This window comes from Haliotis cracherodii, unplaced genomic scaffold (genome assembly GCF_022045235.1).
Source record: "Haliotis cracherodii isolate W230 unplaced genomic scaffold, xgHalCrac1.p SCAF_4, whole genome shotgun sequence".
Lineage (NCBI taxonomy): Eukaryota > Metazoa > Mollusca > Gastropoda > Lepetellida > Haliotidae > Haliotis > Haliotis cracherodii.
Window position 1 is genome coordinate 4,811,251 of NW_027266297.1, and position 18,626 is coordinate 4,829,876.

The 18,626-nt window shown below is 44.7% G+C and overlaps 1 protein-coding gene across 3 annotated transcripts in view; it reads left to right on the forward strand.

Moving 5' to 3' along the window:
- Window positions 1-301: 301 nt before the first annotated feature.
- LOC139480096 (dedicator of cytokinesis protein 7-like) overlaps window positions 302-18,626 on the forward strand; it is a 64,477-nt gene continuing 46,152 nt past the window's right edge. For all 3 annotated transcript variants that reach the window (XM_071263111.1, XM_071263112.1, XM_071263113.1), the window contains exons 1-16: window positions 302-376; window positions 2,412-2,559; window positions 4,715-4,890; window positions 5,141-5,209; window positions 5,829-5,946; window positions 6,338-6,553; window positions 6,922-7,007; window positions 7,354-7,420; window positions 8,268-8,417; window positions 9,856-9,921; window positions 10,548-10,743; window positions 11,636-11,835; window positions 12,577-12,670; window positions 12,815-12,977; window positions 14,049-14,166; window positions 14,351-14,421. In XM_071263111.1, coding sequence (XP_071119212.1) covers window positions 333-376; window positions 2,412-2,559; window positions 4,715-4,890; window positions 5,141-5,209; window positions 5,829-5,946; window positions 6,338-6,553; window positions 6,922-7,007; window positions 7,354-7,420; window positions 8,268-8,417; window positions 9,856-9,921; window positions 10,548-10,743; window positions 11,636-11,835; window positions 12,577-12,670; window positions 12,815-12,977; window positions 14,049-14,166; window positions 14,351-14,421 — 1,982 coding nt within the window. In that variant the 5' untranslated portion in view covers window positions 302-332. The remainder of the gene's footprint in view (window positions 377-2,411; window positions 2,560-4,714; window positions 4,891-5,140; window positions 5,210-5,828; window positions 5,947-6,337; window positions 6,554-6,921; window positions 7,008-7,353; window positions 7,421-8,267; window positions 8,418-9,855; window positions 9,922-10,547; window positions 10,744-11,635; window positions 11,836-12,576; window positions 12,671-12,814; window positions 12,978-14,048; window positions 14,167-14,350; window positions 14,422-18,626) is intronic.

The following is an 18,626-nucleotide window of genomic DNA, read 5'->3' on the forward strand; positions in this document are numbered from 1 at the left end:
ATATCCATCAAACTGAGAAGGGAAATGCGATTCTGTACCTTCCTGATAATCAGGTTGTGTCGCGCTAATACGCAAACAAGTGCTGAAAACCACGTTCTGTCTTCAACAATCATTGAAACACCAAGAAACGCCAGCAGGTACTTTTTTGTCCAAGATTACCAGGATTTGTTTGTGATTCATTTCCAAATGAACACAGTACAGTGATATCGCCGAAGTTGAGAAAGCAACCTGACATGCAGTAGAACACGATAAGGCCGGTTGAAAGGAGTGTTCGGTAAAACGCACCTAGAGCACATACTTTGATGACGTAGTGCGCATTCATAACAGGAAAAATGGCCTCTACCGGCCAGAGAGCCTTTGCTCAGAAATTAAGCAAGTAAGTGTGCATTAAGACAGAGAACTACCAGTTATTTAACACAGAGAATATGTCCACTAAACATTAAATATTTAAGTAAGCGAAGTATCGTTCCACGTGCATCTGTCTAAAAAGTTGAATGCGTTATGAAAATGAGTCACAAACAATGATTTTCTACAGGGGTGCTTCTCTCTGATCTGTAAACATGGTAAAATAAGTTTACGACTCAGATCTAACAGGGGGAGCACGTCATGAACCCTTCTAATTTGATCCACAGGGAATGAAGTTATTGATTTAGCCTGATGATTCAATGACAGACGTATACATATATACAGAAGGAGAAGGTCTGAAGTGAACTCATGTGTATGGGACATTTACAACTTGGGGATATCGGGGCTGGTCATTTAGAGTAGGGGAGGGGGAGCCAGTGAGATTTAGGGAAGGGGAGTGAGCGCAATGGTGGTGAATAAATGACAGTGAAAGAATGAAATGGCTAAAATGTATCACAGCTATCAACTGTAAGGGGGGTGGGGGGTTGCATGAAAAAATGACAGTTCTATATTTTCTTCTAATATGGCATCAGCACCATACCCATGCTCGTGGGTTTCACCGAAGAGGTATAAACATCTGAGACCTGCATAACTCCATGTGTTCCATCCACATCAAGCAGGTCAAGCTGACATGCAAAGATACAACTGGAATACTGGTCAAAGCTGCGTTAAACCCAACTCAATCACTGCAAAAGAGATCAATATTTATTATAACGAAAGTTATCATGGTTATTATCAAGACTATAAAACAGAGTACTGTACTTGGAAAGCCTCTATAAAAAGAAATTTTACAAAACTTCAGCATGTTGATTGAATAAGTGTCAGAAACATGACATTATCTGTGTATAATTTCCTGGTTTCATAATCATAACAACCTTTCTGCTACACACCAAGTATAGGATACAAACTAAAATTTAAGTTTTTAAAAGCTATTGGCATGGTTAGCTGGTTAGGGGATTACTTGCTCTCAGTTTTTCAGGTGTGGGGTTAATCCAATTACCAAGTAAGCTCTTAATCACTTTGATGCATCGACTTTAGGGCTGGGACAGGCAAGTCAGGTACTCGGGTCGTGTTGGTACTGAGTAGGACCCGGGTACCCACAGGACTACCCGGACCCATGGTTAGTTACATGATTATATTGTTTAATGGCAATAACTATCTAGAACTCTATGCTTGCACAAGACAAATATTCACATTTCTTTCCGACTATGCACACATTCCTTCTGACTTTATATGTTTGCATAAAGATAAAACTTCAGTCAACTTAAGTGTATGCATGACCAGATCATTTTATACCTGTATCTAAATACATTTTGACAGGAGTATGGTCAAACGTTTCCCAATTGGACATTTTGTACCTATCTCATGATCTGTTGAGCCCTACCCCTAGGGTCGGGTAATGGGGGGGTAATAGGGGGGTGGGTACCCGGGTAGTAAATTTCAACTCTTAACAGCCCTAATATAATAGATTGCATGAACTGGGGTACTAACCCAGTGGCATTGCAGCTGACACTGAGACATTATCAGATGATAATCTGGAAACTGTTATGGAAATGGTTATTTTCTTTCTGGTTTATCAGTCTGTTTGGTAGTGAGAACTTCACTGATTTTAACCAGTTTTGGATTATTATTTTGCTTAGCCATATAACATGTTTAATATTTTGAACCTATTCTGAGTCTTGGAAGTCAGGTGAATTCTGATGTGGCCAAGGGGTACATATCTGCATGTACTTGATGTATGGATACCAGTGCCCCATCTTCGTATATCCAGGGCTTGAAATTTCGGTAAACCTTCACTAAACCTTGGACCCATCCACAAGGTTTTTGCGGTCTTAAACATGTTAAATTAATAAATTAGGACCCTGTTGATTTAGCTACCTATCAAAATGAGCAAAAATTTATTTCCGACTGGAGATTTGTAAAGATTGCTAATTGTCTGCAGAGCATGAAGAGAAATGTTTCTAGTCCAGACTACAGAGGTTTCACTGTTGACCTATCTATTGCAGGCAAGGAGCGGCAGAAGTACGCAGACAGGTGTCCTCCACCATCTTTATAGCACCTGAGCCTACCAACTCCAGTGCCAAGAGCACCACCCACTCTCACAGTAGTACCGGCAGCACCTTCATCACCCACCACACTCAGCAAACAACTGGGGTCAGTCATTGTCCTTTGTGGCGTGTTCAGTGGTGTTGAAGACTAGGGCTCACCATCGATATGGCTATTGATCAATTATTGATAAATATTGGACTGACTGACTGACTGAGTATGGTTTTACGCCGCTTTTAGCAATATTCCAGCAATATCACGGCGGGGGACACCAGAAATGGGCTTCACATATTGTACCCATGTTGGGAATCGAACCCAGGTCTTCGGTGTGACGAGCGAACGCTTTAACCACTAGGCTACCTGACCGCCCCGATAAATATTGGAGAAGTGACTTTAAGCAAATAAGCCCCGAAAGAAATCAACACATGTCACAGCACTGGTGAGCAGTGACGCATTTATACATAGATTGTTTTGTGGACATTTGAGATGTTACAAAAACAATTGCGTTCCGTCTTCGACAATTGACATTATTGACAATAACAAGTCTGTTTCAGTAAATCTAAACTTTATTTCATCATAATAGTTTATGTAAGTTATAAACAATGACAATAATTTCATCTAGAAAATCGTTAATAGTTCTTACCATCGACGATAATTCCAATGATTGATCTTTTTAGCCAGCCCTCTTGAACACTACTGATCATGCTGATAGTTTTGTAAAGGCATACTTATTATCTCTGTTCTATATGAACATGATGAAGGGGCCTCATTCAGTGTTTGACAATGGCCAAACTTTGTCAGTGGTCCAAAGGACCAGCACATAGAAAATCTACTGGTCCTGTTGGACATGGTTGGATCTCTACTAAACACAATCGTTCTGACCAAAAAAGGTCTTAAATCGTAATAACTTTATTATGTTCATACAAGTGAGTGTGCATAATTGGAATGAGAAGCCAGTCAAGAAGGCAACCACTGTACCACATAGTGTTGTTTAGGTGGCTGGTTTTGTTTCGAGTTTAGACTCGATCGCTGACTCGAAAGTTTTACAGACTTAGATTACTTTGTTCATCCCCGAAATAACACTAGACCACCGGACCAGCATTTGTTTAATTTTGCTGGTCCTAAACATTGCTCAAGGAAATATGTTGACTTGGACCAGAAGACCGGTGTTGAACACTGCTCATTGAGTATTGCTGCTGTACTATTTTCTCTTGGACATGTTGGACATCTAGATTTCGGATGCCCTAGATCATTGTAGATGTTTAAGTTTAACATTTGTGTTATCAGGTTTTGACGTAGACAGTGACCCTGTGGCTTTCAGGGTTAACGCTTGACAATACATTGAACATATTGTTATCACTCTCACTCTCATGGAAATTAGTGATGTATTATTTTGATGTGACATGTTCAAACACATCAACGTGATCAAACATGTCAAAAGGAATAGTTGAAACAATATTTTGCACAAATCTTTTCTGTTTTTGTTTCAATCAGTGCTGCAGATAAATTTACAACCATATGAGTACAGTACTGGTCATTATTCGAACTAATGAGTACCAGACAAAACGTTTCTCAAGCCAATAAGTACCGTACTGCTTGTTTGTAGAATCGACTGGTATGATATTGCATCGCTATCATTTGAAGACCTCATGTTGTACATTCGGATGTTGTGCCAAACTAACGTAAACATAATCAAGATTACCCGGTAGATAATTTGAGTGCATTATTATTAGCCAATGACAATGCAGGATTCAGAGGGAATCCATTTGCTGCTGACATGAAGTGATATGTCTCCTTTTAAGCTGAAGTTAATGCCCGATACAGTAAACAGTAGTTTAACAATGTTTTGAAGAATGTTTCGGGAAATAAACACAAGGTACGGTAACAAATAATCACGAGAGTGTATGGTATTGTTTGCCCACGTATTTGATACAGTTGTAATATGCAATCCATTCATATTTGACAAGTTTTCATCCGTTCAATATGCCGATGCGCATCTATCTGGAGCACTGCAAATGTTTGAGCATGTTCATGATGTTTGACCTGAATTGATAAAATACCAGGCCAAACACCAGGTTATATATCATACTTATCATCCTTTACACTGCATTACATTGTGCAAGGTGCTGAAGACTGTTGCTAAATGCCAGACAAATGGAACTTTCATTTGATCTGAACATGCTGAAGTCAGTTTCCATACATGTAGACAGAATACACATTCTCCACATTGTACACATGTATAATACATTTTCTTTTCTAACAGACACTCGCAAATGATGGGATTGAACCTCCAGATTTTGAGGACTTTGTTATACAAAACCAGTGCCTCATCGAACGTGATCCCTTCAAGGACCTACTGTTGTACCCAGAAGATGACATCGATGTCCATACATTGCCCAAAACAAGTCGCACTGTCACACCAATCGTTCCTGAATCAAGGTAAGTGTAGAATTTGTGTTTACAATTGTGTGCCCGGGAACTTATTGCTTGTACACCGATATTGCACCAACATTACTTCAGAAGTTGAACTTGGTTCTGTTAAAATTATTCTTTTTTACATGATCGCTCTTTTTTACCCACTCATTACCCTGTAGTGTCAATTAGGGCTGGCATCTGTGGTTGTGCTGAGTTATATGTTGGGTCCCCTGCTCCCTGGTGTGATACACTGTCACTCTCTCTCTCTCCATAGTGATCTGGACCCAATAGTCAAGGACTGTGTGCAGCGATACACATCGGATTACACAGTTGTCACACGCAGGTAAGAAGGGTACATTGTTACTCCATGTTATAGTTAGAAATAGTGACTTTCTGTCAACTGTGTTTGTGGCCTAACCATTGCTGACCTGTAAGTTGTAAAGGCCTTGCATCTTTAGGCATCCCCGGACACTCCTACTTCGTAATAGGAATGTAATATTGTTCAACGTGTTCTTGGTACACCTCCAGAATACTAGATACACATCTGCCATGTTTGTTTGATGCTACAAATATAGAAACATGTGACGTGACTATTTTCAAATAATGCGATGAAGCTTGAAATAAACAGAATAAATGACTGTATGAATTTGTATAGTTCAATATGAATAAACCTTAAGGTAAATATCAAGGCAATTCATAAACATGAAAATGAACAAAACCTGGAAATGAACATCAAATTGTTATCACTATTATTATTCAGTTCAATAAGTTATTAAGTTCAATAATGACAAACGAAAACCTCATCGGTGACATCCATCAGGGACACATTTCAACAAACGTGTTTTCTTAAAACTAAATGACATTTACTAATAGCCACATTCCTTACCAATAAGTTTAGGAATTTTGGATGAAATTTGATTATGAACATAATCAATGTATGGTGGCCTTATCAAACTTTGTAGATACCAGAGGTACAGCTCGAGTTTCCACAGCAAGGAGAAACTGGCCGACCGAGATGGCATCATTCATCAAGAGTATGAGATTGATGACATGGACGAGATGCCTCCGGAGCAAGAAAAGGTATTTGTCTACGGTTTTATGCATGCAGGCCACTGGGAATGCTTGTAGACACAGCATTGACTCATCCTTACAGATAGCTAAGCCTTATTCTAACAGCAAGATTTCTACCTTCTTTGATGCAGTAATGCCATAATGAAAACAGAATTAAAGCACATACGCACACACACTCTCTCTCACTCTCTCTCTCTCTCTCTCTCTCTCTCTCTCTCTCTCTCTCTCTCTCTCTCTCTCTCGCTCTCTCTCTCTCGCATGTTGTTGAAGTTAGTTCCTCATAGTTGTTACATGGCTTTCACTTCAAGCTAAAAATCGCAGCCTTCAAGTTAACTTTTAAAGCTATTCCATCACTCTCTGCATCTCTCAGTATGTGTAAAACATGATATGACTATTACAGCAAGAGAGCAACAAGCGTCAGTCCCTCCACTTAAACGAGACACCCCGTGGCAGCTGGGCCAGTAGTATATTCGATCTGAAACAGAGTCAGGCAGATGCTCTCCTACCAAACCTGTTCGAGCGCATGTCATACGACGATGTCGACCGCAACAACGAGAACCAGCGCCAGCAGAACAGACAGGACAATATCTTTAGTCTGTTTCCACCACAGGAAGAGGTGAGACAAGGGAGATAACTCATTCAAATCGAGCTGATCACTTTCTGGCTGGAGTAACATGAAAGCCTAATTGTGATTGATTGTTGGAAAATAGAATCAGTGAAGTAGGTACTGTTGGCTGAGTCTTCAGTGATCAAACCTCGATGTAACACTCTGCCAACAGGACGACTCGGAGGGGAAAACAATGATCTAGAAATATTTTCTAAGTTAATACGTTGTTGTCTCTAGGAATGTTTTCTGATGTGGATGTTGCCACATTGTTGTTTGTCCGTACCAGAAGTCGCCGCTGGTCAATGAAAGCTCCCTTATATGTTGTATCACTTTGTTGGGCAATACGTGTCAAAGTTTGATCCCTGTTTGATTATCAGGAGGAGTGTATTGAGAGACGAGCCCCTATGGAGACGCCCAAAGAACACTTCGGACACCGAATACACGTCAAATGTCTACAACTGTCGTAAGTCTGCGTGTAGGGTCGTACTTATTGGAATACATTATAGGAAAATCTACATGTAAAACATATCTTTACAGTTGAAGAAGTATGATTCTTTTGAACATTTAAATAATAACATGAATAAGAGTGTTTTTGTTTTTTTTTGTTTTTTTCAACTCCGCGTCTCCAATGGACAGTATGAATTCCCTTAAACTGGTAGTGACAGGGGTCGCCCCGATCATGGTGTTGATTAGCTGTGTTTAGTCTCACCTAAGTGGTACACATTCAGGACCAGTGTCACTTTACTGATTATGAGAAATTGTTAATTATGTCTTTTGCTCAGGTTTTCATGTATATTGCTGTGTTGCAGACTGGAGATGGAGGTTGAGCCCATCTTTGTTACACTCGCTTTGTACGATGCTCGGGAGAGGAAGAAGGTGAGTGGATTCGATTGGGGATTATCTGCCCTAGATTGATATGGTGGTCTAGATCTAAGTCTTCAACTTTGACATTTAAGTTCAAGTGTATGAGATTTCTAAGTTTCAAAGACATGAAGTAGGTTGTTGTTTCAAGTGCCCATTCTCAATCGAAATGTCAGTCAGTATTCATAGTGTGGGCGAAGGGGTAGCTGTGTGGTTAAAGTGTTGGCTTGTCACACCAAGGACCTGGGTTCTATTCCCTTCATGAGTACAGTGTGTGAGTGATTATGCTTGTCGTAAAAGGTGACTCTCGGGATCGGGTTGTCAGGCTCGCTGACTTGGTCGATGTCATCGATCCCAATTGCGTGGATCGATGCTCATGATATCAATCACTGGATTGTCTGGTCCAGACTTGATTATTTACAGACGGCCGTCATATAGCTGGAATATTGCTGAGTGCGGTGTTAAACAACAAACCAACCAACAGTGTGTGAAGTCCATTTTCGGTGTCCCTATGATATGGCTGGAATGTTGCTAAAAGTGATGCAAAACCGTACTCACTCACAGCATGCCTCCCTCCCAAGGATACCTGTTTAGAATTGATCTCCGAAAGTCTATGAGGTGATCGGGAGGTCAGGCTCAGTGACTTGGTTATATGTCCTCGTCCCCCGACAGCATGCATTGTTGCTCAAAATATCAATCACCGGATTGGCTGGTCAAAACATCTATTTACAGGCTGCCATCATGTAGCTGGAATATTGCTGAGTGTAGACTTAAACAACAAACACTATACTTTGAAGTGTCTTAAGTCAACTTTATGCTGATGAATGTTTCAGCGTAACTAATCACAGTTTATTATGTCCAGATCTCGGAGACATTCCACTTTGACATGAACTCGGACCACCTGAAGCGGATGATCCACATGCATGTGCCGCATCAGGACATCTCCACCCTCAGTCGCGGCTGCAACTTCAGCATCACCTACCCGACCAATGATGTTTTCCTCGTTGTCAAGGTAATGCCTCATACACTCCTACATCTATGGTGGATCCAAACCACAGCCTATCATCTATGCAGATGGGATTGTGTACTGGACTTATGTTATGGTAGAAGTGTGGTGAGGCTGAAGGCTGTCAGCATGGTAAATGTTGCGAGGCAAACCGCCTATGTAAAACTTTTTGAAGTTTGAGTAGATGCTCCTTTAATGACAGGATATGTAGTTTGGCGTTTGCTTTCATTCACCATTGTGATTGGATGTTGATGGGATGTTACATGAATACACAGATAGACTTGAAATGGGATTCAGCATAATTTATTCAACCTCTTACACTGTTGAAACAAAATGAAAAACCTTATAAAATGTTTTAGATAACAGATATGTTTCTTATTTAGTTAGTTTAGTATGGCATTTAGCTGAAATTTGTTTTGTTTTCTTTTTGTTATTATGATGGACTTGTGATCTATGAGTTTATCCTTGAAACAAATCGAAACAGATCAATAATCACTATTGTTGATGCTGTGTGTGTTGTGTTGACACTGTGTGTGTTGTGTTGATGCTGTGTGTTGTGTTGAGTCTGTGTGTTTTGTTGACCTTTGTTATATTGACGCTGTGTGTGTTGTGTTGACCTATGTTATATTGATGCTGTGTGTGTTGTGTTGACACTGTGTGTGTTGTGTTGACACTGTGTGTTGTGTTGAGTCTGTGTGTTGTGTTGACGGTGTGTGTGTTGTGTTGATGCTGTGTGTTGTGTTGACACTGTGTGTTGTGTTGACGTGTGTGTTGTGTTGATGCTGTGTGTGTTGTGTTGATGCTGTGTGTTGTGTTGACACTGTGTGTGTTGTGTTGACGGTGTGTGTGTTGTGTTGACACTGTGTGTGTGTTGTGTTGTGTTGACACTGTGTGTGTTGTGTTGACGGTGTGTGTGTTGTGTTGACGCTGTGTGTGTTGTGTTGACACTAAGTGTGTTGTGTTGACGCTGTGTGTGTTGTGTTGACGCTGTGTGTTGTGTTGACACTGTGTGTTGTGTTGACACTGTGTGTGTTGTGTTGACGCTGTGTGTGTTGTGTTGACGCTGTGTGTGTTGTGTTGACGCTGTGTGTTGTGTTGACACTGTGTGTGTTGTGTTGACACTGTGTGTTGTGTTGACGCTGTGTGTGTTGTGTTGATACTGTGTGTGTTGTGTTGACGCTGTGTGTTGTGTTGACACTCTGTGTGTTGTGTTGACGTGTGTGTTGTGTTGACGCTGTGTGTGTTGTGTTGACGCTGTGTGTTGTGTTGACACTGTGTGTGTGTTGTGTTGACGCTGTGTGTGTTGTGTTGACGCTGTGTGTGTTGTGTTGACACTGTGTGTGTTGTGTTGACCTATGTTATATAGATGTTGTGTGTGTTGTGTTGACGCTGTGTGTGTTTTGTTGACGCTGTGTGTTGTGTTGAAGGTGTGTTGTGTTTGCAGCTGGAGAAGGTCCTGCAGCAGGGGGACATCAGCGAGTGTGCGGAGCCCTACATGAAGGAGGATAAGGTAAGGATAAGGAGTCCAGATGTAGTGTCCCTGGCCCAGGGCAGAATAGGGGCAGATATCTGTGGCACTGAGCTGGACAACGCCAACAAACATGTACATAAGCCATTTAAGATAATTGGTAAAATTTCAAAATTGCATTTGGTGGCAGGCGTCGATATAGTGTGCAGAGCTGCACCCCTGCAGCTTGGCCTGATTATGTTCCTAGGTTTGTCAGCACCCTACCTGTGCTTTTCTTCACAAATCAAGCTGACACACAAGGATGTAACTGAAGTGTCTTAACCTCACTCACTCACTCATGGCAGTGATGAATGTGTCATTTGGGCCCTGTAGTGGCATCTTTGACTTAACCATGTTGACTTGTTATATGTGCTTAACATTGAATGGGGGTGGTCGGGTAGCCTAGTGGTTAAAGCGTTCGCTCGTCACGCAGAAGACCCGGGTTCGATTCCCGACATGGGTACAATGTGTGAAGCCCATTTCTGGTGTCCCCCACTGTGATGTTGCTGGAATATTGCTAAAAGCGGCGTAAAACCATACTTACTCACTCACTAACATTTAATGATAACCAATTACTGTGAGAACATTTGATAAAATGGCAGTGACGGATGTTAACCTTCTTGTTTCAGTCTGCTAAAGAAGAAAAGTACCGCACACAGGCTACTCAGTTTTGTGATCGCCTTGGCAAGTACCGTATGCCGTTTGCCTGGACGGCCATCTACCTGATGAACATCGTAGGGGGGCAAAGCAACAGCCTGGAGAGGGAGGCATCTGTTGAGAAGTCCATAGACCATGAGTCCCCCTCGTCCCGAGCCGCCAGTCTGGGTGAGGAACATTCATTGTATGAGATGATGGGTCTTAAAATGGTCAGCTCGCTGCCACAGTTTCATGTTCAAGCCACTTGGAGAAGCTGGTTAGAATAGGTCCCAGCAGTATTGGTTGTCAAGGGGATCTGAATTGAATCAGTGTCGAGACTCTTGGGTCCTGGTTTATTTCATGGCATTGAGCCCCCATGGTGGGGGGTGTTGTTTATAGTATCAGTCACTGGGTAGTCCAGACTTGATTATTTACAGTCCGCTGTGATATGGCTGGATTATTGCTGACTGTATCATAAACTACAAACAAACACAACAGCCACTGCCAAGGTTTTATTCCACTTTACATAGTTTGGAATCCTACTCAAAGAAAAATCCCTGTAAAGAGTGTTTTTCTTGACTGTCAACTTCTGGTAATTCTGTGTACATACGTATCATCATACATACTGATGTTGACCCGTGAAGATATCCGGGGTAGAATAGGTCTTCAGCAACCCATGCTTGCCGTAAAAGGCGACTATGCTTGATGTAAGAGGCGACAAACGGGATCGGGTGGTCAGGCTCGCTGCCTTGTTTGAAGCATGTCATCGATCTCAATTGCATTGATCAATGTTTATGATATTAATCACTGGATTGACTGGTCCAGACTCGATTATTTACAAACTACTGCCATGTAGCTGGAATATTGCTGAGTGCGGCGTAAAACAACCAACCAACATACTGATGTTCAAATTGAATAACAAGAGATATGTCGGATACTGATGTTGACAAATACAGGAAGCATGTTTCTAGATGTTTCCATGTCGGAAGACCTGCTGAGCATGTTGACCACTAATGTTAATGTACCACATGAGGCAAATGGTATCAATAGCAGGTATAGATATGTAATGCTGTATGTGCAGATCGGCGGAGTGGAGTTGGGGGTCAGTTCTCGGGATTCCGGAAACAGTCCAAGGATGACCTACTAGCTGGACGTCGGGGCTCAATTGACCGTGGTCGAGCTGGTTATGAGAAGAGACGTAGTTGGTCCCCAGAGAGCTATGGAGCAAGTCTAGACAACTTCAGACCTGTCACACTCACCGTCTCCAGCTTCTTCAAGCAGGTGGGTGGTCTTAGTCAGGGTGTGTATCGGAGGCACGGGTGGCCCAGTTGTCCAAGTCTCCGTGATTTGCTGTGCAGAGTTGCATCCCTTAAACGCCAGAAACCTATGATTGTGGGTTCGAATCCCGGTTTGCCCCAATTATGTTTCTAGGTCTGTCAGCACCATACCCGTGCTTGTGGGTTTCACCTAAGTGGTAAACGTCTGAGACTTGCATGACTTCGAGCTTTCCTCCCACATTAAGCTGACATGCCGTGATATAACTAGAACAATGTTAAAAGCGGCCTTAAACCCAACTCATTCACTCACTTTTGGTGTTTATCACTAAAGAATCATAAATCTTGCCACCTTTGAATTGTCAAAGAATCACAAAACTGAATTGTGGCATGATTAAACACTGCCAGGCCACTTAGCCAATCAGTTGTTTGACATAGCTGATGCACTAGAAGGGAGGTAACTCTATGTCAACTGCGTTGATAATATTTGATACACCGTGGAGTGTGTGCCCGTGTCAATTATGGCACAATGGATCGAAATATTTAAGTTTTCATTTCTAATCAGTGTTCGTTGGTGTAAAAGTGATTAAAGCAAACATTTAAGGTTAAAATTGATAATTATTCGTGTGTTACAGTGATTGATACTTGTATGGGCAAGTAAAAATGGCTGTCCATGGATGCACCTGTGTATCGTCTCCTCACTTTTGTTTAAAATGTTTTTGTATTCATTGTTTTATTGTGTGTCCAGGAGAGTGACAAGCTGAGTGATGATGATCTGTACAAGTTCCTGGCCGACCTCAAACGTCCATCATCTGTCCTGAAGAGAGTTAAGTGCATTCCAGGTGAGACATCTATCATTGCTGCACACATTGAACTGGTTAACACATTGCTATGATGTCAGTACAACCTTTATCCAATTGCCTTTCTCTCTTCCCTCTTGTTTTTGCAATGATTCAATGTCACTGATGCCCTTGTGTTTTCTCCAGCAACATTAAAGCTTGATGTGTCCCCCTGCCCAGAGGAGCCCCGCTACAACCTCACCCCCGAGCTGTGGAAGGTGGAGCCCTACCCCGACGACAAGGGCCGCCCCACCAAGGAGGTCACTGAGTTCCCAGCCAAGGAGGTGTTCATACCTTACAGCACGTACAAGTAAGTCGGCAGTACAGCACGTACACGTAAGTCTTCAGTACAGCACGTACACGTAAGTCTTCAGTACAGCACGTACAAGTAAGTCGGCAGTATATCATGTACAAGTAAGTCGGCAGTACAGCACGTACAAGTAAGTCGGCAGTACAGCACGTACAAGTAAGTCGGCAGTACAGCACATACAAGTAAGTCGGCAGTACAGCACGTACAAGTAAGTCGGCAGTACAGCACGTACAAGTAATTCGGCAGTACAGCATGTACTTGTAAGTCGGCAGTATATCACGTACAAGTAAGTCGGCAGTACAGCACACACACGTAAGTCGGCAGTACAGCACATACAAGTAAGTCGGCAGTACAGCACGTACAAGTAAGCCTTCAGTACAGCACGTACTTGTAAGTCGGCAGTACAGCACGTACAAGTAAGCCTTCAGTACAGCACGTACAAGTAAGTCTTCAGTACAGCACGTACAAGTAAGTCGGCAGTACAGCACGTACAGGTAAGTCCGCAGTACAGCACGTACAAGTAAGTCGGCAGTACAGCACGTACAAGTAAGTCCGCAGTACAGCACGTACAAGTAAGTCGGCAGTACAGCACGTACAAGTAATTCGGCAGTACAGCCCGTACAAGTAAGTCGGCAGTACAGCACATACAAGTAAGTCGGCAGTACAGCACGTACACGTAAGTCGGCAGTACAGCACGTACAAGTAAGCCTTCAGTACAGCACGTACAAGTAAGTCTTCAGTACAGCACGTACAAGTAAGTCGGCAGTACAGCACGTACAGGTAAGTCCGCAGTACAGCACGTACTTGTAAGTCGGCAGTATATCACGTACAAGTAAGTCGGCAGTACAGCACACACACGTAAGTCGGCAGTACAGCACGTACTTGTAAGTCGGCAGTATATCACGTACAAGTAAGTCGGCAGTACAGCACACACACGTAAGTCACCAGTACAGCACAAAAAATAAGTTGGCAGCATATCACGTACACGTACAGTACAGTACAGTCCTAAATACCCCACATCTACCAGGACAGTGATGTGTTATTTTAGTCTCTATTGTTTTTTTTCTGCAGAAATCTGCTGTTTGTGTACCCCAAGTACCTGAACTTTACAAACCGTCAGGGCTCGGCTCGGAACCTAGCCGTCAAGATCCAGTACATGGTGGGAGAGGATGAGGTGCACGCCATACCGGTAAGTTTCCTCGCTCTGCACATCACACACCAATCAGTTGTCCTCCCTACATCACACACCATCCAGGCACCCAAGGGATGCCTCATGTTGATTGAACTCAAGACTCCTTCGTCCTATTCCTGATGAATCACTGAGACAAATACTTTCAGACCGTGATGCTGTTACCTGTCTATGAATGTTTCAGGTGATATTCGGCAAGTCGAGCTGCCCGGAGTTGACCCGAGAAGCCTACACAGCGGTCACCTATCACAACAAGTCAGTACTCACCTCTTGTACATGTGTCCACTCAGAACCATGGCAAACATCCAGATAAACTGGAAAAAGTAGTTGACCATTACCCAAATGACTTTTCAAGTTGCTTGTCATATGCATGTAAAACTTCAAATACCCCCTAGTGTAACTGGTAAAAACTGGCGCACATTAACCCAATGTGACCTTTTGTGTTTGTGTTCTTGTATTTCCTGTATCTTAATACATTGACCAAATACTGGCCTCACCCATACATGAACTCTGCTGCAGCGAATAATGGACAAAAGTGCTACCTCCAACTTGCTGTATAACTTATTGCTTCTGTGAACAATGCAACTTGTGACAAACTTAGGGAATAACTAATAAAATGTCTTCTATGATATAATTCGTAGACTGAAACCAAGGGGGTAAAATATGTTTGATACAGCAAAAAACATATGAATACCCGTTGAGAATGATTAGGCCTGAATGTCTAGGGGCGGTCGGGTAACTTAGCAGTTAAAGTGTTGAAGCCCATTTCTGGTGTACCCCGCCATGATATCGCTGGAGTATTGCTAAATTACATTAAGTAATACGTTACCACTGTTATACCGAGGGTGTTGTCCCCCACAACTGCTCTTATAGCGAAATCTTCCACAGAGATCTCAATTACCTCATGCAGCACGTGGAGAAAGGCCTTCCCTGAATCAAGTCCCACCGCGGAGGCCCATGTGGAGAGGTTGGGTGTCCGTGCCCCACCTGCTGCTACAGTCACTCAAGCGACTTTACAGCAGATGGACACCCTCTCTCGGCACTCCATGCTCAATATGTCACATGGCGACACCTACTTGGCAGCGGCAGCCAGTCTGGTCGAAGGTTCCCCCACAGACCGAGACCAGCACATTTACAACTGTTTGATCGGTTTGAATGCAACCCTTGAGTACGTTGCCGGGGCTTCGGCCTTTCTTTCCGGCACGTGCACTTTTTTGAGTGGTCTGCCCAGACCCTATTAAATAATCGGATTCCTGGTGTTCTAAAAGAACAGCAGTCTGCTTCGTCTGCCGCGGCTTCGCAGCATACGTTGGATCTGGTTGGGTCTCTGCACAGACGCCTGGGTGGTGCCCCTAAACGGAGTGCCCCTCAGGATGCTGCGGCCGGGAAGTCCAAGGGGTCGGTGTCTTCTTCCTCCGGGAAGAGGTCTCGCTCTGAGGGCCCCGGTAAGGGCAACCTGCCGCCCTTTCAGGGGAAGAAGGGACACTGGGGGAAGCCTAAGCCGTCTCGTGACGGTAAGGGCTCCTCCAAATGACTCTCTCTTGCAGGGTTCGTGTGCCAACAGCGCCAGCTTCGGTTGGCCCGTAGGCGAACCCGAGTCATTCAGCCCTGGACAGTTGCGTCTGCCGCAGCCTTTCAGGCCTCCCTTCCCTTCCCCTGTCGGAGCCAGACTCCAGACTTACTGGGAGAATTGGGAATAAGTGTTCGACGACCCGTGGGTGGTCAACACGATTCGGTACGGCTATTGACTAGATCTCAAAGCGGATCCGCCGCTCACCGTCGCCCCGTTGGAAGGTTTCTATTCGGAAGCCGATCATCCCATCCTAGCCGATGCCATCGGCAGTTTGGTGGAGAAGAGGGCGGTACGAGAGTCCTACCAGAAATAACACCGGGGTTTTACTCCAGGATATTTCTTGTTCCCAAGAAAGACAGTGCCGAACTCAGAATGATTCACAATCTGAAATCGTTCAACGAGTTTTACCTGCACAAGCCGCCCAAGTTCAGAATGTTGACCTTAGCTGACCTGAAAGCTCTGATCATGCCGGCCGACTGGCTCGCTTCGATCGACCTGAAGGATGCTTATCTGCATGTTCCGATTCACTCGGATCATCACAAGTATCTCAGGTTTGTCTTTCAAGGCAGGCACTTCGAGTGGGTTGTACTCCCATTCGGTCTTTCGTCCGCTCCCTGGCTGTTCACCCGGTAAACCACCTCCACAAGAGGGGTATCAGGTACTTCGCGTACCTGGACGACTCGCTAGTGGCCAATCGGATGACGGACGCCCTGTCACGCCATCTCGATTTCGCACGTCGGCTCTTGGAGCAATTGGGGTGGATTATCAATCTCCCCAAGAGCGAGTTAACCCCCTCACAGAACTTGCAGTTCATCGGATGTCGGTTCGACATGGTGACCCATCGCCTCTTTGTCCCCCCAGACCGGTGGCACAAGATTCAGGCGATGATTGCCAAAGTCTTAGCGGTGCAACAGACTGTTCACTTTTGGGAACAGCTGTTAGGGCTACTTGTGTCAGCCCAGGACTGCACCGATCGGGGTCGTCTCCAACTCCGCCCGCTGCAACAGTTTCTAATCCAGTTGTTAGCTACGGAGGTGAACAGTGCGACCGGCGTCCTCCCGACCGCATCTGGAGTGGTGGACGGTCCCTTGCAACGTCTTATCAGGTGTCTCTATGCGGCCCTTCCACGCCACGTTGAACCTGTATACAGACGCCTCTCTAGTGGGCTGGGGCGCCCATCTAGAGGGGGAGGTGAGCTCGGGGCTGTGGTGCGTAGATGAACAAGGTCTTCACATCAATTGCCTCGAGTTCAAGGCAGTGATAAACGCAGTCAATCACTGGAAGCATCGTCTGTAGTGTCCTATGTGAACAAACTGGGGGGAACCCACAGTCACTCGCTACTCGATCTCGCGTTCGAGTTTTACGCTCTGGTGGACAGTGTCCCGTGCCAGGTACGCGCCCGTTACATCCCAGGTGTGCGGAACGTACTGGCCGACACTCTATCGAGGCCTCGGGATCCGAGCCCCACGGAGTGGATGCTTAACCCAGTGGTGTTTCAGTGGCTGTGCGAACGTTTGGGTCGTCCGATGGTCGACCTGTTCGCAACCAGGTTCAACAATCAACTCCCGTTGTTTGTATCACCAGTCCCGGACCCGAGGGCCATCGATCACGATGCTCTCGCGTTAGACTGGACGGGCATGGACGCTTATGCTTACCCGCCGACGGCGTTAATACCACTCATTCTAAGCCGGGGGTTTGCTGTCGAATGTTACTGATCGCGCCCATGTGGCCGAACAGATCGTGGTACCCCGACTTGCTGGCCCAGGCCACGCAGTCGCCACTTCCACTGCCTATGAGACCGGATCTGCTGATCCACCCTCACACAGCTTCATCCAAACGAAGGACAGTTCAATCAGCACGCGCGGATGTTGTCACCAAGCGTTTGAGGGGTAAAGGTTTTTCTCGTCGGGCGTCTTGGGCATACGTTAGTATGCATCGTGATTCTACCCAGAAGGTGTATAATGCACGTTGGGCTATTTTCACAAAGTGGTGTTGCAAACATCACATTCATTCGCCAGATAAGGTATCTGTGCAGGATATTGCTCGTTTCATGTCTCACTTGCGAGAGACCCGGAAACTCTCCGGGGGTTCCATTGCCACATATGTCTCGTCCGTTGCTACGGTATGGGACGTTGCTGTGGGTACCAGTCTCTCCAAAGAGCCGGTGTATATCAAGGGTTTCAAACAGCAAGATCTTAAGAAGGGCCGCCTTCGGGCACAGGCCTGGGATCTCTCCTTAGTATTACAATCACTTACGGAGGCTCTGTATGAACCCTTGGGTAGTGCTTCGTTCCGGCATGTGACTTGGAAAACAGCATTTCTTCTCTCCTTTGCCACGGCGGCACGAGTGTCAGAAATACACGCACTCGATGTCACCAAAGGAGCAGTCCGCCTGGGCTTGCTCATGGGCTTCATCGCTAAGAATCAGAAATTTGGCCAAACGGAGAGAGAATTCACTGTAAGATCCCTTAAAGAAATCTTACCTCCTGCTGATACCGAGGACAGATTGCTGTGTCCGGTTAGGGCCCTTAAGTATTATCTTAAGGCTTCGAATGAACGCAGGCAAGGGCGTAACCGTGACTGTTCATATCATGTAACCCTAATCTCACAGTTGACATAACTCGCAACTCGATTGCTTTATGGCTTCGTTCTGTCATCAATCTGGCGTACCGGTCTCGGGGGTTACCGGTAGCGGGGTCAAACCCGTACGAGATTAGGGCGCTAGCGGCGACATTTGCCCTACACTCCAATATATCTGTTCACAGAATATTACGGGGTTGTTACTGGCGTTCTGACTCGTTTTTTGCCAATCATTACCTCAGATGGGTCTCTGATGAAGACGTGGAGGGTGTGCACCGTCTTGGGCCGCTGATCGCGGCACAAGCGG